Source organism: Bactrocera oleae, chromosome 3, assembly GCF_042242935.1.
Source record: "Bactrocera oleae isolate idBacOlea1 chromosome 3, idBacOlea1, whole genome shotgun sequence".
In the NCBI taxonomy this organism is placed as follows: domain Eukaryota; kingdom Metazoa; phylum Arthropoda; class Insecta; order Diptera; family Tephritidae; genus Bactrocera; species Bactrocera oleae.
Window position 1 is genome coordinate 2,813,339 of NC_091537.1, and position 13,679 is coordinate 2,827,017.

A 13,679-nucleotide genomic window follows, 5' to 3' on the forward strand; every position below is an offset into this window, starting at 1 on the left:
GTTCTTTTTCAGCTTTTTTTCTGGTTTTTTGTCACTCACACCGATTCGTAGCGACAATGTGCGAATTTGTGCGCGAGCACGACCAACGACATCGATTGCTTAGTAACAGCTTTGAGCCCGGACGGCCAATACCTCCTCCGAACATCGTCATTGTTGTGGTGCCTTCGGTTGGGCGTACGGTCGAACAGCTGGTCGTTGAAAAAGTGGGAAACTATGTGGCCAGCAACTGCGAGATCGGCATCTGCGACAGATGAGAGCAATTCAAATTTAGAATATCAGGGCCGCTATGTCTTCTGGCAGTGCAAGTGTATTGGAGACGAACAGCCAGCATGGGAAATACACACGGTAACTCTGCAGGATAAACTTCGTTACTTAATTAGCGGAAGTTGAATTCAGTGTTAAGTGAGCGAACGAGTAGCTGGTTCACGGAAATGCCAACCAGATGATGTCATGAGACAGTGGCTGTGTGAACGTTTTGCCAATATCTTCGTACTTTGGTATGTATGTATGTACATAGGTTGTGTGTATGTTTGAAAATGTGAAGTCTGCGTGCATACATCATCGTACTTGATATATATATTTATACGTGTGTGTGTGTGTGCGTGCGAAACCATTCAACAAGTAATTTATCGTGCCAGCTAGTCAAGAAAGGCCATTTGCATAATTTCGTGCTCTGCACTCGGAGACAGAGGCATAGTGGGCAGCAAACGCAAGCCAATACTTAGTAGTCAGGTGTTGAGGGAAGCAAAACGTATACACATACATACATCAATTTTTACAAACACGAATTGCTGAAGAGAGGCGAGCAGTACAACTTACCACAGCTGACAGCTGCTGGGGAGGTGATAATATGGCTGTGTACTTTCGCAAAGCAATGCTGCAAATGTTTGTTTATGTGTGAGTGCAGTGCGCTCTTAGGTGAAAATAATGGCATGACTAATTTAAAATTCCAAATGAAGTTTGGTACCTACAATTTTTTGTCGTTTTTCTTTTCAATTCGTCGATCAGGTTCAACACGAAGCAAGTCATCTTGATAACGAAGCGAATTCCAAATCCAAGCTTCGTTGATTATGTGCAGAAATAAGTTAACGAAATTTGTAGAAACTCTCGCACACAATCATAAAAATGACAAGGGGAGAGCAGATGACGATAACTGGCACACAAAGAGACCCGCACACAAACGCAAAAGTTAAATGCTGTGTGCTAAGCTCTTTGAATGTGAGAGCTTGGAACAAGGTTATAAATAAAGAGCGATCAGTGGACGTGAGTTAGTGATACCCAATTAACTTGCCAGTCTGTCAGCTGGTAGTTTTGCCGGATGTGATGAGCACTGGTCGGTCGACTGGTGAGTAGTTGTTTGCTGAGTTTTTGCACACAATTCGCGAACTGATGTGAGACAGCAAAGAGAGCATGCCTCGACGAAAGGTATGTGCTGGGAAAAGAGAATATATGCACACATTTGGGCATTATGGTGTGTACATGTGTATGAAGTCATCCAGAGACCATTCATGGGGCGCTAACGAAGTTGAACAACAGATCGTTAACCTTAAAGTTTCTCATGGAGAGACCACAAGGTCGTTTCCTTTGGATGATCAACTGCGGTCGAGCCGACACCAGGTTGTGCCACGGTTACGCGTTGGGCAGATGAGTGGGTAGGTACGAATAAACGAGCAGAAGCACGTACATATGATCAATATGTATGTATGTACATGTAGTCATTCGGAGTCACGCTGAGTAATCGTGCAGCCAAGTGCAACTGCTGTTGCTAACTGCAATTGCAGCTGCAGCGCAAGTGAGTGAGATCGCATGTTTAATGCTATGGAGACTTCCGTGCATATTTTTTTTATTCATATTCCATTTATTATTTTTTTTGTTTTGGTAATTAACATTTTGGCAATCGACGCTTTCAACTGTGAAGTCAAGTACTTTGCGCGCTAATCAGTGACCGGGGCTGGGTTGCAATCAAAGGCAGTCAGGTACCTGAAGTAGCGCGCGAAGTGCCTGTCAAACTCAACATTTAAAATACTATGAAGTTGCAGGAACGATTTTCACACACCTGATAACTAAAGTGACTAAGTGATTTAATTCGTCATAATTCAACGAATGTCCCATGTCTATTGTACTTCATCAGGTGCTCTGGTGTTCGGGTTACCCGGCACATGTTGAAGTACATTCAATATGCGACTAAGTCCTACTGTATAATTAACTAAAAGTAGTTGAAAATCTTGAAAATGTAAAACAAAGCGTGGACGCAGTAAATTTGGACAACTTACATATATACATACATATATAGGTGTATTTCACTTAATTTTTGTATAAATGGCAATGACTTCATTAGCACAGCATAAAAGATGTGAGGTAAGCGTATACATACAAACATACATACATACATGGGTAATTAATCACTTTAAGCAAATAAATAAAAAAGGCAATGTATTACATCAATAGAAGAAACTTACACCTTAAAATGGAAGGTATTAGCACTTATTTATAGTATTTGACTAAGCAATTTAACTTAACTGGAAAATTGAGAGATAATCAATACTTCTATAAAACTTTAATTTCTCTAATAGATAGTCATTACATATTTGTATATGCAATACTTATCGATATTAATTTGAATGAATAAGGAAAATAAGGTAAGTAGAATATCAGCGTTAAAGATAGGACATCGTAGGCTTAAAAAGAGTGCAAAACAGTTTCAAATAATAGGTTTTTCAGCAATGTTAAATAATAAAGTGCAAAGCTTTTGGCGTTATTATATTTGAATATCATTTACAGCATATTTTCATCGACCTAATGAGAGAGAAGTCTTCATCTTCAGATCTGTAAAGACCTATTCGCACACAACATTCCACGCTTTGCGTGACAGTTCATGCTGAAACAACAAAGTGAAGAAAACAAAGGGTATGCCGCAATTGCTTTCTGTATTTTTCTCTAGTAAAAAAATGGGCGACGGTTGCTTGGCAAAGCGTAAAAAGATGAGAGTTGCCAACATTTTGCTTGGTTTCGCGTCGAAAACTTTTTATGTGAATGCACTCATACAAAAGCGTACATCGCACTTTTTTGTCAAAACAAATGCCTGACGCAAAGCGCTGCAAAAGTTCTATGTGAATTGGCCATAAGGATCTGATATTTCCCTGCAAAGGACAACGGCTTATGATACAAAAGGGCACCCGGTAAAGTAAATTAGTTTTGCTTTTAATTGGCAGTTGACTAAGAAATCAAGGACTTTGTTTAAAAGTAAAAAGTTACAAAAGCAGACCGTTTTAAAAACGAAGTGACCTTTCGATCAACATCAAATACTAATATAACGGAAGTGTGCCAATTGAAAATTTTTATTTATTGCCTACAAAAAGGCGCAAAACTCTCATATGTGTATAACCTATAAGCTTATTGTATGTGATTTTTTATGTTTTGTTTACTTATTATATAAGTTTACATATGTTTTGTGTATATTGTAATAAATGGATAATAAAAAAATTAATTGTCTCTTTTAATAATTAAAAATTAAAATACTACTCAAGATTTTTACTTTTTATGTGTTTAATATACTGTCTTAAATAAAACTAAATGAGACGAAAAGTACGGAAAAAATCTATTTGTAACTTTTTTAAAAAGACTCATCGGATTAGTACTGATAAGATGGCATAACAGTACTCATACATCAGTATGATATACATACATATGTACAAAATAATATCTAATTTTCAGAAAACACTATTAGATGAGTCAATTTTAGTAGTATTGTAAGATAATTCTGGATGAAAAATATAAATATAAAATAAAGAATCTTGTTTATTTATTTTATAAATTATATGGAAGGGTTTCCCACACACCAGTTTATTCATAACCAAGAGTTGGCCAGCCGATTTCATGGAAAAATATTATGAGAAACAAAATCTTTTATGCATTTTAAAGTACATAACAGGAAAAAATGCCGGTTAGTATTGGACAAAGTATATCAAAATTTGTCCATAATTGTGTAGGATATATCTGCATACATACATAATATTACACAATAAATATAAACGTTGATAAGTGTGTTTTTTGTGTTTCTTTCTTATATTATTTATTAGATTTAGATAATTACATACAGCATATAGTTTTCATATAAAACTGCAATTTAACCTAACTAATTACTACTTAAAAATTAATAAATATTACGCTTTCACGCCATACGCTTCCGGCATACGTTCTATGGCGTATTTGTGCGCTGCTACATACATAATAGGTACACCTGGAATTTTGCGTATACGATTTTTCAAATCCTTGTCATTGGTTGCTACTATATAGCATTTATGTTGGCGAACTCGCTCTACTAAACAGTCATCCGCATATGTGCCCTTATGTAGACATGGTAAACGTTCAAAGCGTGGATCCGAAATTATGCGTAACGCTAATTTATAACGACTTCCTAGCTTTTCTAACTCGGCACGAACACAATCAGATATATAGGGGATACATTTGGCGTATAAGCAATCCATCATGCCTTGAATGATATCCAGTTTGTTTTTGATGCTGAAGTTGATGAAATTTGTATCGAGTATAATGTGATATGGTGGTCCCAGTTGCGTATTATATTGGAAGAACAGTGCGGAACTTTGTTGTTGGACATTGTGTACTTTCAAAGCGTGTGGATCTATAGGCTTTTTACGTGTCTTGCGTATCCCTTCTTTGATCCGTTGATCAGTAGGCTTTAATAAACGTTTCAGTTTTGATGTACGTTGTTTTTGTATTTTGCGTGTTTTCTTTTGTTTGCCCTGCAAATTGCATAAACTATTATAATTGTACGTTTTTTAATTCATTATATTTATTTACCATTTTTTTTTAACAAATAATAAATCCAAAGTTAAAAGGATCCCACATGTACATTTGACACTTGGCTGACAGTAAAATTGTTATTATTTACATTTTTATAGTTGCCGTATTTTTGAAAAAGATTTTATTTTATCATAGATGGTAAAAGCTCTGTTCGCGTAATTAGAAAATAAATCTGATAAATACTTAAATCCTTGAGAAGATTTTACGCACTCTTTTATTTAATCTCAACTTTTGCAGTATTAAATACTTTTAGACCGTATAGATGAAACGCAGGTTATATGATTATTATATTTTTTGAGGGGGATTTTTTTGTATTGTGTTCTGTGTATTACTCAAAACATAAAAATTTGACAATAAAACAGTGAATTTTTCTATTAATGTACATTTACTTTTCGAAATTCAGTCGCAAAAGCTTTACAGAACTAGATTACAAAATAAACATAAAAACTAACATAAGTTCATAAAAATATCATCACTACACACACTATGGTGAATGGTAGTTTAACCCTATCCCTTTCACTGAAATGAGTATTAATTTGAGTGAGTCTGTTTCCATTTTCTTTACTTTATAACCCATTTAACTTGCATTTAACCTCAATGCTTTTATCAATACCAATGGTTATGTTGTTTAATAATTAGTAAAATTTATTTATTAGAGTAGTGAAAGAAGAGATATGCAGGTAAGACAGGTGGTGACACTTTTGGCACTAGGGTGCCTGGTGCTAACTGGTATGACCTCGGTATTTGCTCATGTCGAAGATAGTGACTTTGCTGATTTCGATGACTTCGACACGGACGATGATTTTGTTGAGCCTGTGTCTACATTGGCACCGCAAACTGGAGATGACAAATCTGCACAACAAGCACAAATACCCGAGAAACCGAAAATTGTAGAGACAGTAACTGGCAAGTCAGATGACTTTAAAACAGACGACGATGACGGAATCGTTGAAGATGATGACAACGAATTTGAGCATTTTCAAGACGAAGAAGAGTTTGAAGGTTTTGATGCAGGTGAAAGCAAAGACTTACCCGTAGATTCAAAGACCGCTGAGCCGAAACTGACGGTAGCTAAGATTCCAATGCACTTCCGGTAAGAGTTTCTTGATTAAATATCTTTTCTTGGAAATATATCTACATACGTGTATATTCCTAATGTTTTGTAGTACTCACTGGGACTCATATTGGATGGAAATGCTTATGCTGGCTGGTTTGTTAGCCTATTTCGCTAATTTCTTTGCCGGAAAAACGAAGAATGCGAGATTGGCACAGTTATGGTATAGTACACATAAGGGCCTATTAGATGACAATTTTGTGCTAGTCGGTAGGTGAAAAAAGTCGAGAAACTTATTTATGTTTCCTTTAACACTGCGATATTTTATTCTTTAAGGTGATGATGGCAAGCAAGAAAACGAAAATCCTGGATTAATGAAGGAAAGTGAAAGTTTATACACATTGTGGTGTTCCGGTCGCACTTGCTGTGAAGGGATGCTTGTTGAACTTAAAATGATTAAACGCCAAGATTTGGTAGCGTTAATATCCGGATTGATACGGCCTCAACAGGACCAAGTACACATAAAAGTAGAAATGACGCGAGGCGTAATGGATGCATTTGTATTTTGCGTGGGTCTGCGGAAAACTATAACCAAAGTTTTCAAAGAGTTCGCTGATTTGGTGAGTCTTTTTATTAAATATAAATATATACATGCATATTTATATATTTTACAAATTATATGTAATAATTGCACTTTCCACGTTTCTATGCAGAACAAATATTGCAGTCTAGTCAGTAAGCCAGAGGATCGCTACAAAGTACCTGCAGGATTTAGTGTGCTCTCCGAAATACCTGAAGCTACGTCAGCAATATTGGAGGCTCGCGTCATTACTGCACTGAACAAATATCAGCGTTACATCGACTATATTCATATTTCTGATCAATTTAGTGGTCCCATTCAACAAGAAGATGCCAATAATTTGAAACAACCAGAAACAAAGTGTATGCTGATGGCAGGATTTAACATGCCCAAAGGTGTGGATATGGAATCTATCAAGCCATTGCTCATACTTATTTTCTATTTAATGGAACGTTTAAAAGTGTATCGCATGTCTAAAGAGGTAACATGAACTAGAATCATTGTGGAAAAAATAATGTATTCAAAAATGCATGTCTTCATGCTTTTGCAGGGCAAAAACAAAGCGGAAAAGAATCGCTTGCGTGTGGAGGAAGAATTCTTGAAGAGTACACACGCAGCACGCGCAGAGGCTGCTGCTCAGCGTCGTGAAGACAAGCGCAAACAAGAGAAAGAACGCGTGCTTGCCGAGGACGACCCCGAGAAGCAGCGCCGCTGGGAACTCAAGGAGCAGAAGCGCCAAGCAAAGAAAAAGGCTCCCAAAATGAAGCGTTTGGCTGTAAAATCTTTATAAGATTAATATGCTAGCAATAGTCTAATCGCGTTGGCCGCTCCATCTGACAGTATTTGGTGTTATTTTGATTACGGCTTCCGTTGTATCCTGGAGATGTTCTCCCAAAATATATAAGATATAGCAATAAACATGTAATTGAGCATGTCTATAAAGCCATAGCTATACCAACAACGTGATTTCATTTACGCATAATTATGTTAAATTAAGTGATCAGCATTTAACAGGAAAACAATTTTCATTGGAGACATAAGCGATGTGATTGCGTAGAGTTTTGATTTGCTTCTGTGCGGCATCAAAGCTGTAGGAAAGTGTGTTGAGTTGCCCTTGCATCTCGCGTATAACAGCTTCACGATCACTAACAGATAGACAGGCGGTGGCACGACACTGCGCCAGTTCCTTTTCCAGGCGATCTATTTGTTCCTGCATTTGACACTTCATTGCCTCGGCTCGTTCCTTTGTGCGTGCGATGATTTTGGCCGATTCCGAACGTAATGTGTCGAGGTCGTCTTGTGTGGCTTTGAGTTTTTCACAGAAGAGATCCCGTTGTCTTTCCATTTCCTCCAGACGCGCCTTACATTGCTCCAATTCTAGTTGACATTTCATCAATTGTGGTCGACAATCCGTCTCGTCCTTCGGAGACTCTGTCTGCGCCTTTAGTGCCTTTAATTCTTTGCAAATAAGCATCAACTTTCCCTGTAAATCTTCCTTTTCCTTGCAGGCTTGCGCCAACTTCAATTGCTCGTTTTCCAGCAGCTTAGGGAAGTGGAGTAATTCGTTGAGTTTCTCCTGAAATTTGGCACGTATTTCTTTTACTTCCGTATTGATTTGTTTCTCTATTCTTTTATTGTTCATGTTCAATTTGTCAAGCGTCACACTTTGTTCTTCAACTTTCTGTTGCGCCACTAAGTATTTATTGCGATAATCCTCCAGTTGCTGTGACTGCTCCTTCATTAGACACTTGAATTCTGTTTGCTCTTCCTTCAAGTCAGCAACACGTTGCCTGAGAACAATTAATTCGGACTGGTCAGTATTTTGACCTTCGCCTTGACCATTATTGTGGTTGCAGCTGCCGCAAAATCCTTTGAGGCTACAACAGACATTATCAAATAGTAGCATTATTACATATTAAGTAAATATTTTAGAAGGATACCTACCGCTTCTCCATTTCTTTTAGTTGGCAATCTTTTTTCGAAAATTCTGCCAATAAGTGCAAGTAGTTTTCTCTCAATTTAGCCATTTCATCGGCTTTTGTGGTTCGTTTGCTTAAGCAAAATTGTATGGGATCGGGTTCCTCCGAACACACATCTTCCTTCTCTTCTTCCGCCTCACACACTTGCTGTTTCTCGCGCTCGCGTCGATATATTTCCTGCTTCAACTGGCAAACCGATGATTGCATACATGTGATTTTCTGCTTGAGTCTCTCCAAAGAATCCGCTCCAGGCATGGAATCAGACGAACAGGGTTGATTGCATTTTTTACTTTTCTTCGAAGGCTTTGCGAACGGTGGACATGGGCCCCGACAAGGTGGCAGCGAAGGTGGGCATGGTTGAGGACAGGGCGGTGCGCTTTTCTTCTTCTTGTGTCCCATCAGCACACCGGCGATTTCTTGTATAAGTTTTTTGTCTTCTGGACAACAGATCTTCATTTTACCCAGCGCTTTGCATAAACAACGCAAGGCCTTCTCATCTCTACATTCCTTTGGCTCGGCAGAGGGACATCTATCCGTTTCACTACTCTCGCCACCCTTCCAAGTTGTTTGCGGCTGTTGAGTACACCCCGCATATGGTGTCATGTTATCTTCATCTATGGTTGTGGCAAGCGGTATCTCATGGTAACGTCGTCTAGAACCGAAGTTCTGCAATTCCATAGCTTTGCTTTTCAAGCAACCCAACTTTAGTATCTCCTGCTCCATGCATACTCGTAGTCTTTTGATATCCTTCAGTTCGCATTTGGTCTTACAAGGCTTGGCGCAAAGTTCCACAATTTGCGCTTTAATATCATCGACCATTTGGTTTTGGCACTCGATTTCCTTGATTAGGCTCAAGTATTCCATATAACAACGTTTTTGCTCTGGATCATCCGATGACTCACCGAGATGAGAGAATATATCGTCGGTCGCCTCTTCGGCCTCTTCACCCATATGGGTGGTCTCGCTCTGAGAGTAGACACCATCTTCTGTGCCATAAATAAACTCATACTCTCCTTCATCTAAATTTTCCGAAGCTAAATTTTTCTCGGGGTCTTGTTCACTGGTCATTTTTTATTTAGAATTTGACAACTGCTTTTCAATAGAAAATACTTAGAATTTAGAAAGAATTATGTTAATTTGTATTATATGTGTTTTCTTTGAGTTAATTTTTCCTAATTTTTTTCTTTATGTCGTATAATGAAGTTTCACACTTTGCTTACCTAAATATAGTTTTTCGAAAATGCTGCTCATCTAAGTGATTCGGCAGGTGCCTAGCAGGGTTGGAACCAAAAACTGTTAACTCAGTATGGACTTTTGCGGACTATTGAATAACCTATCTAATAAATACAGCAAACAATGAAAGGAGCCAATTATAACTAACCCTAGATAATATTTTTTTAACATCTTAAGATTGTTTGTGCCTTAGACGCTTCCAGTTTTCTGCAAAGAGTCTGCCTCTCTTTATACCGAATCTATTGCCTGCAATGGAACTGGACTGCTTTATTTTGCATTTAGAGAAATATTTATTTACAAAATGAGTGAACTGCTAACGGGTTAGTTGACCATTATAAACGGCATATTAGGGTGGGTGTTTATACATGAAGCGACTCTGCGATCAACTCTTAATATGAGCACACATTCTTACATCGATTTGTAGATTTGCTCCTGGTGTAAAAATACTTGAACGCAAAGTATAAGCAATCGCTTTATTTTGATCACATCCTTCAAAGTTTGTTGTCGTATCAAATTATTTTTTGGATTTTGAATGAAAAGAGTTTTGAAAAATTTTCTGTTGGTAAATAGAGTCCCAATTTTAAAATAAAAATTGAAATTTGCACAGACAAGCGTAACAGTAACCATCTTGTGCGCCTCTTTGTAGAAAGCCAACCCCTTTCAGAAAGGACGCAAATGGACCGAAAAAGTCAAAATTTGGAGTTTACACAAAAGTTGAGTGCGAAATCAGAAGAATGTCTGGAGAGGCGTTCCCATCCATATTTCACATTATCACGGCAAACGTGCGCCTCCGGCGGTGACATGTTAACCACATCCGATGGCTTACATTGCAATTCAAAGAATTCTAGTTACCAAAATTTAAGTTTCAAAAGTGATCAGTCGGAGGAACAATTCGAAGATGCCATACAAAATGTTGATGCGCAAGCTATTAAGGCAACACCTAGCGATTTGAGCAATTCCATAGATATGAGGCCCTCATACCATGCCACCGTCAAGCGTAAATCAAAACATTGTGAGGTTGGTTCGAAATTGAAAGCTGAACTATCCAAGTACAAGAAGGAACTAAAGGAGTACAACAACACCACCAAAGATTTGGAAGAGAAGTATATGAAGATAAATTTTGAATTGAATGAAATGCAGCAGAAGCACGATCGTTTTGTGGCCAATCGCAAGTGCTCCAAAGGCACGGACGCTTATTCGGACAGCAGCAGCAGCACTGGATCCGAGTTTTCATTGAAGCGCAAGTACACACAAATATTCCATCGCGGTAGCAGTTTTATGACCATGCTGCCACCTGGTTGCACCACCTCAAATGAGAATTTGGAAACTGAATATCATATGCCGGAACAGGATGTGTCGGTCGGTCGTAGGAAACGCAAACTCTCATCGACATCCGAATACTCAAACTTACGACAACAAAATGGCCAAATGTCACAGAAACGTCACAGTAAACGCAAGTCCGAGAACAAAGAGAACGAGCTGCCACACGATGTGGACAAATTCAATACACGCGGACATGCGGCCGGTCTAAAAGACATCTATAAAGTGCTTAAGAATGTATTAGATAACAATCAAAAAACGCATGGTCTGAGTAAGACTGCAGATCTAAAGGAGCTACAGTCGATTATTTCGAACCTTCAGTGTGAGCAGTCACAATTCCGTAACATTATTCAACAGCAGCAAAACTGCTTACAGGACTACCATACGCGTTGTATCAAGGCGCAGCATATAATGCAAACCCAGCAAATAGAAATAGAGAAGCTCAACTCAAACAACCACCAACTCGAGACCGAAATCAGCACTGGCATCGATCAGCTGCGTCAGAAGATCGACTCCAAGTTGCGCGACGTATCGCACTTGCCACAAATAGTGCGCGAGGAGCAGTCCAAATACGAGAAGGTGCACAAAGAGAACAACATGCTCACAGAGCGGGTGCGTAATCTGCAGAGCGAGGCGAATCAGTTGAAATTGAAAATGGATGAGCTGGCACGTCGTAAGGTGATGACCATTAATCGGCTCAAAGCGGCCGAACGTGATTTGAAAATCTTCAAGAATTACAACACATCCTTGAAACATGAGAAACGTAAATTGGCTGAGGAGATGCAGAAGCTGAAGGAGCAATTGGATAGTGTGCAGAATGCCAGCAAACGTACCATGGCGCGCCAGCGTGAGCAAACGGAGAAGCAACGACGTGACTTGCAGAAACGTGTCTTCGAGCTTGAATTGAAGCTGAGTCGTAGTCAAAATTCAACGACGAGCTTAATTCAAGAGCGAGACAGTTTAATTGCCGAGTTACAAACACAGCTGAATACGCTGGTGCACAACTTCGAAGTATCGCAGAAACACATTCGCGTGCTGCGACGGCATATCTACTCCATGTCCGGCGGCAATGTGCGTTGTCCGAATTTGTTGAGTGAGAATATGTAAGATGTTAACTGTATAGGTGAACAGTGCAACATTTCCAATATTTCGCGTCTATCCGTTAACCAAAATCTAAACGATCAATATTGCTGCTTTGGCTTACAACGAGTTCCTTGTACGTACAAGCGCAGTGCAGCTTTTGATAACGATCGCTCAAAGCTTTTTGGAACATATAGTGCCCGACAGCGCTTCGCTAATGTCTTTCACTATGTGCTTCACCCTGTTGTCGGCAATCGTTGGAGAACAGAAACCTTTGGGGTAACGCGAATAATTGCTTCGTTTGATAACGTAGGTATACTGTTTTAAATTTATAGTAAAGTCAGAACATAGCAAGGGAAATTTTCTTTTTTGTATGCAAATTTTTAATAAATTTTTAAAAAATAATGTTCAAAATTTGTATTTTTCGCTTCGTGCACATTTTGTAAAATACGCTTTAAAATAAGTAATGGAACGAGTCAGTCGTAATCTCTTCAGTCTTATATAAAATAAAAGTCAGTTACTGTTACTTTTTACACCCTTTACCTTTCGTTGCTAAAAAATATTTAGTCGTCGGACAACTGCAAACCGACTTCAATATTTCGAAAATGTATGCGCTTCTAAGATTTTTGAATAGAAAAACTTTTCTATGTGTCGACACGAAAATAGCTTATCAACGCAGTTTAGACTTAGCTGACCATTCGTCCCGGTTTGACCGGATTCCGAGTTAAGCGTCACGGCCGTCCCGGGCTTAGAAATTAAATCAAAGAGTGAATTGAATAAAATTGTATTGCTCTCTCACCTATTATATGTCGCGATTTTCAGTGAATTATAATATCAAAAGGTTCCTTGACTTAAATAAACCGTTCCGGTTGTTGCCGGAGCAAATATGGGCACCTAAGTTTAGACCCTTACTTTAAGTTAGTTTTATTTTTCTCTAATTTATCTAAGTAAACTTCGTCACATTTAAGAAGATATCTAAATAATATTGGTACCTGATCGACACCAAATGAAATCATAAAGCAGCGCGTTCGCTTTTCTCATATAAGGTATATATCATACCTTATTTCATTTCAGTTCCGAGCGTTGCGAACACTTACGAGGGCAATCAAAACAAAATCGTAAATTGTTTGTCAACACATTTCTTTATGGATATACCTATACACACACATATGTACATTTGTACCATACATATGTAATGTTTTCAGAATTTTTCGTAATATTTCTACACATCGTATAGACGACCGCAAATGTTAAAAAAAGTACCACACGAAATTTATATTCGAAAAACGTAAAAGCGAAACAGTCAAGCACTCAAAAGGTATTCACGAATTACATTTGAAACTTTACTACATAATTATTAAGTACACACTACTTACATACATATATAAATATGTACCGATGCCTTGTAGACTCGTTCACACTGTTTAGCTTTGATTTGCAAATGCAAATGCGAATAAATATTGGCCATTAATCGGTACGTGTCCATGCTTCCCGAGTGTTTATAGACTTTGACTCTTGGCGTTTCGACTGGCGGATTTCCATCGACGCAATTTCAGTGCTCCGAATGGGGTGATTTCTCAAAGTCAACGCGCAGAGAAGAGCATATGCT

At 38.3% G+C, this 13,679-nt stretch overlaps 4 protein-coding genes across 4 annotated transcripts; 2 read left to right on the forward strand and 2 right to left on the reverse strand.

The window, feature by feature from the left end:
• Nucleotides 1-4,040: 4,040 nt before the first annotated feature.
• Bka (FCF1 rRNA-processing protein Bka) lies at nucleotides 4,041-4,903 on the reverse strand. Its single transcript, XM_014245707.3, has 2 exons — nucleotides 4,822-4,903; nucleotides 4,041-4,763 (listed from the first exon to the last, which is right to left on the reverse strand). The coding sequence occupies exons 1-2, from the start codon at nucleotides 4,822-4,824 to the stop codon at nucleotides 4,164-4,166; spliced, it is 603 nt and encodes a 200-aa protein (XP_014101182.3). The 5' UTR covers nucleotides 4,825-4,903; the 3' UTR covers nucleotides 4,041-4,163.
• Nucleotides 4,904-5,498: 595 nt separating this feature from the next.
• LOC106622300 (PAT complex subunit CCDC47) lies at nucleotides 5,499-7,419 on the forward strand. The gene is made up of 5 exons (XM_036369344.2): nucleotides 5,499-5,917; nucleotides 5,991-6,148; nucleotides 6,215-6,498; nucleotides 6,592-6,939; nucleotides 7,009-7,419. Exons 1-5 carry the CDS (start codon nucleotides 5,499-5,501, stop codon nucleotides 7,246-7,248), a joined length of 1,449 nt encoding a protein of 482 aa, XP_036225237.2. The 3' UTR covers nucleotides 7,249-7,419.
• LOC106622301 (lamin-B1) lies at nucleotides 6,492-9,638 on the reverse strand. Its single transcript, XM_036369343.2, has 2 exons — nucleotides 8,403-9,638; nucleotides 6,492-8,335 (listed from the first exon to the last, which is right to left on the reverse strand). The coding sequence occupies exons 1-2, from the start codon at nucleotides 9,503-9,505 to the stop codon at nucleotides 7,459-7,461; spliced, it is 1,980 nt and encodes a 659-aa protein (XP_036225236.2). The 5' UTR covers nucleotides 9,506-9,638; the 3' UTR covers nucleotides 6,492-7,458.
• Nucleotides 9,639-10,123: 485 nt separating this feature from the next.
• Nucleotides 10,124-12,475, forward strand: LOC106622298 (myosin heavy chain, clone 203). Its single transcript, XM_014241436.3, has 2 exons — nucleotides 10,124-10,232; nucleotides 10,317-12,475. The coding sequence occupies exon 2, from the start codon at nucleotides 10,346-10,348 to the stop codon at nucleotides 12,095-12,097; it is 1,752 nt and encodes a 583-aa protein (XP_014096911.2). The 5' UTR covers nucleotides 10,124-10,232; nucleotides 10,317-10,345; the 3' UTR covers nucleotides 12,098-12,475.
• The last annotated feature ends 1,204 nt before the right edge of the window (nucleotides 12,476-13,679 follow it).

Coding starts and splice junctions, on each gene's coding strand:
- LOC106622300 (XM_036369344.2), top strand. CDS start 5,499: ATGCAGGTAAGACAGGTGGTGACACTTTTGGCACTAGGGTGCCTGGTG. Junction 5,918..5,990: donor AAGATTCCAATGCACTTCCG/GTAAGAGTTTCT, acceptor AATGTTTTGTAG/TACTCACTGGGACTCATATT. Junction 6,499..6,591: donor TCAAAGAGTTCGCTGATTTG/GTGAGTCTTTTT, acceptor GTTTCTATGCAG/AACAAATATTGCAGTCTAGT.
- LOC106622301 (XM_036369343.2), bottom strand. CDS start 9,505: ATGACCAGTGAACAAGACCCCGAGAAAAATTTAGCTTCGGAAAATTTA. Junction 8,336..8,402: donor CTAAAAGAAATGGAGAAGCG/GTAGGTATCCTT, acceptor TGTCTGTTGTAG/CCTCAAAGGATTTTGCGGCA.
- LOC106622298 (XM_014241436.3), top strand. CDS start 10,346: ATGGACCGAAAAAGTCAAAATTTGGAGTTTACACAAAAGTTGAGTGCG.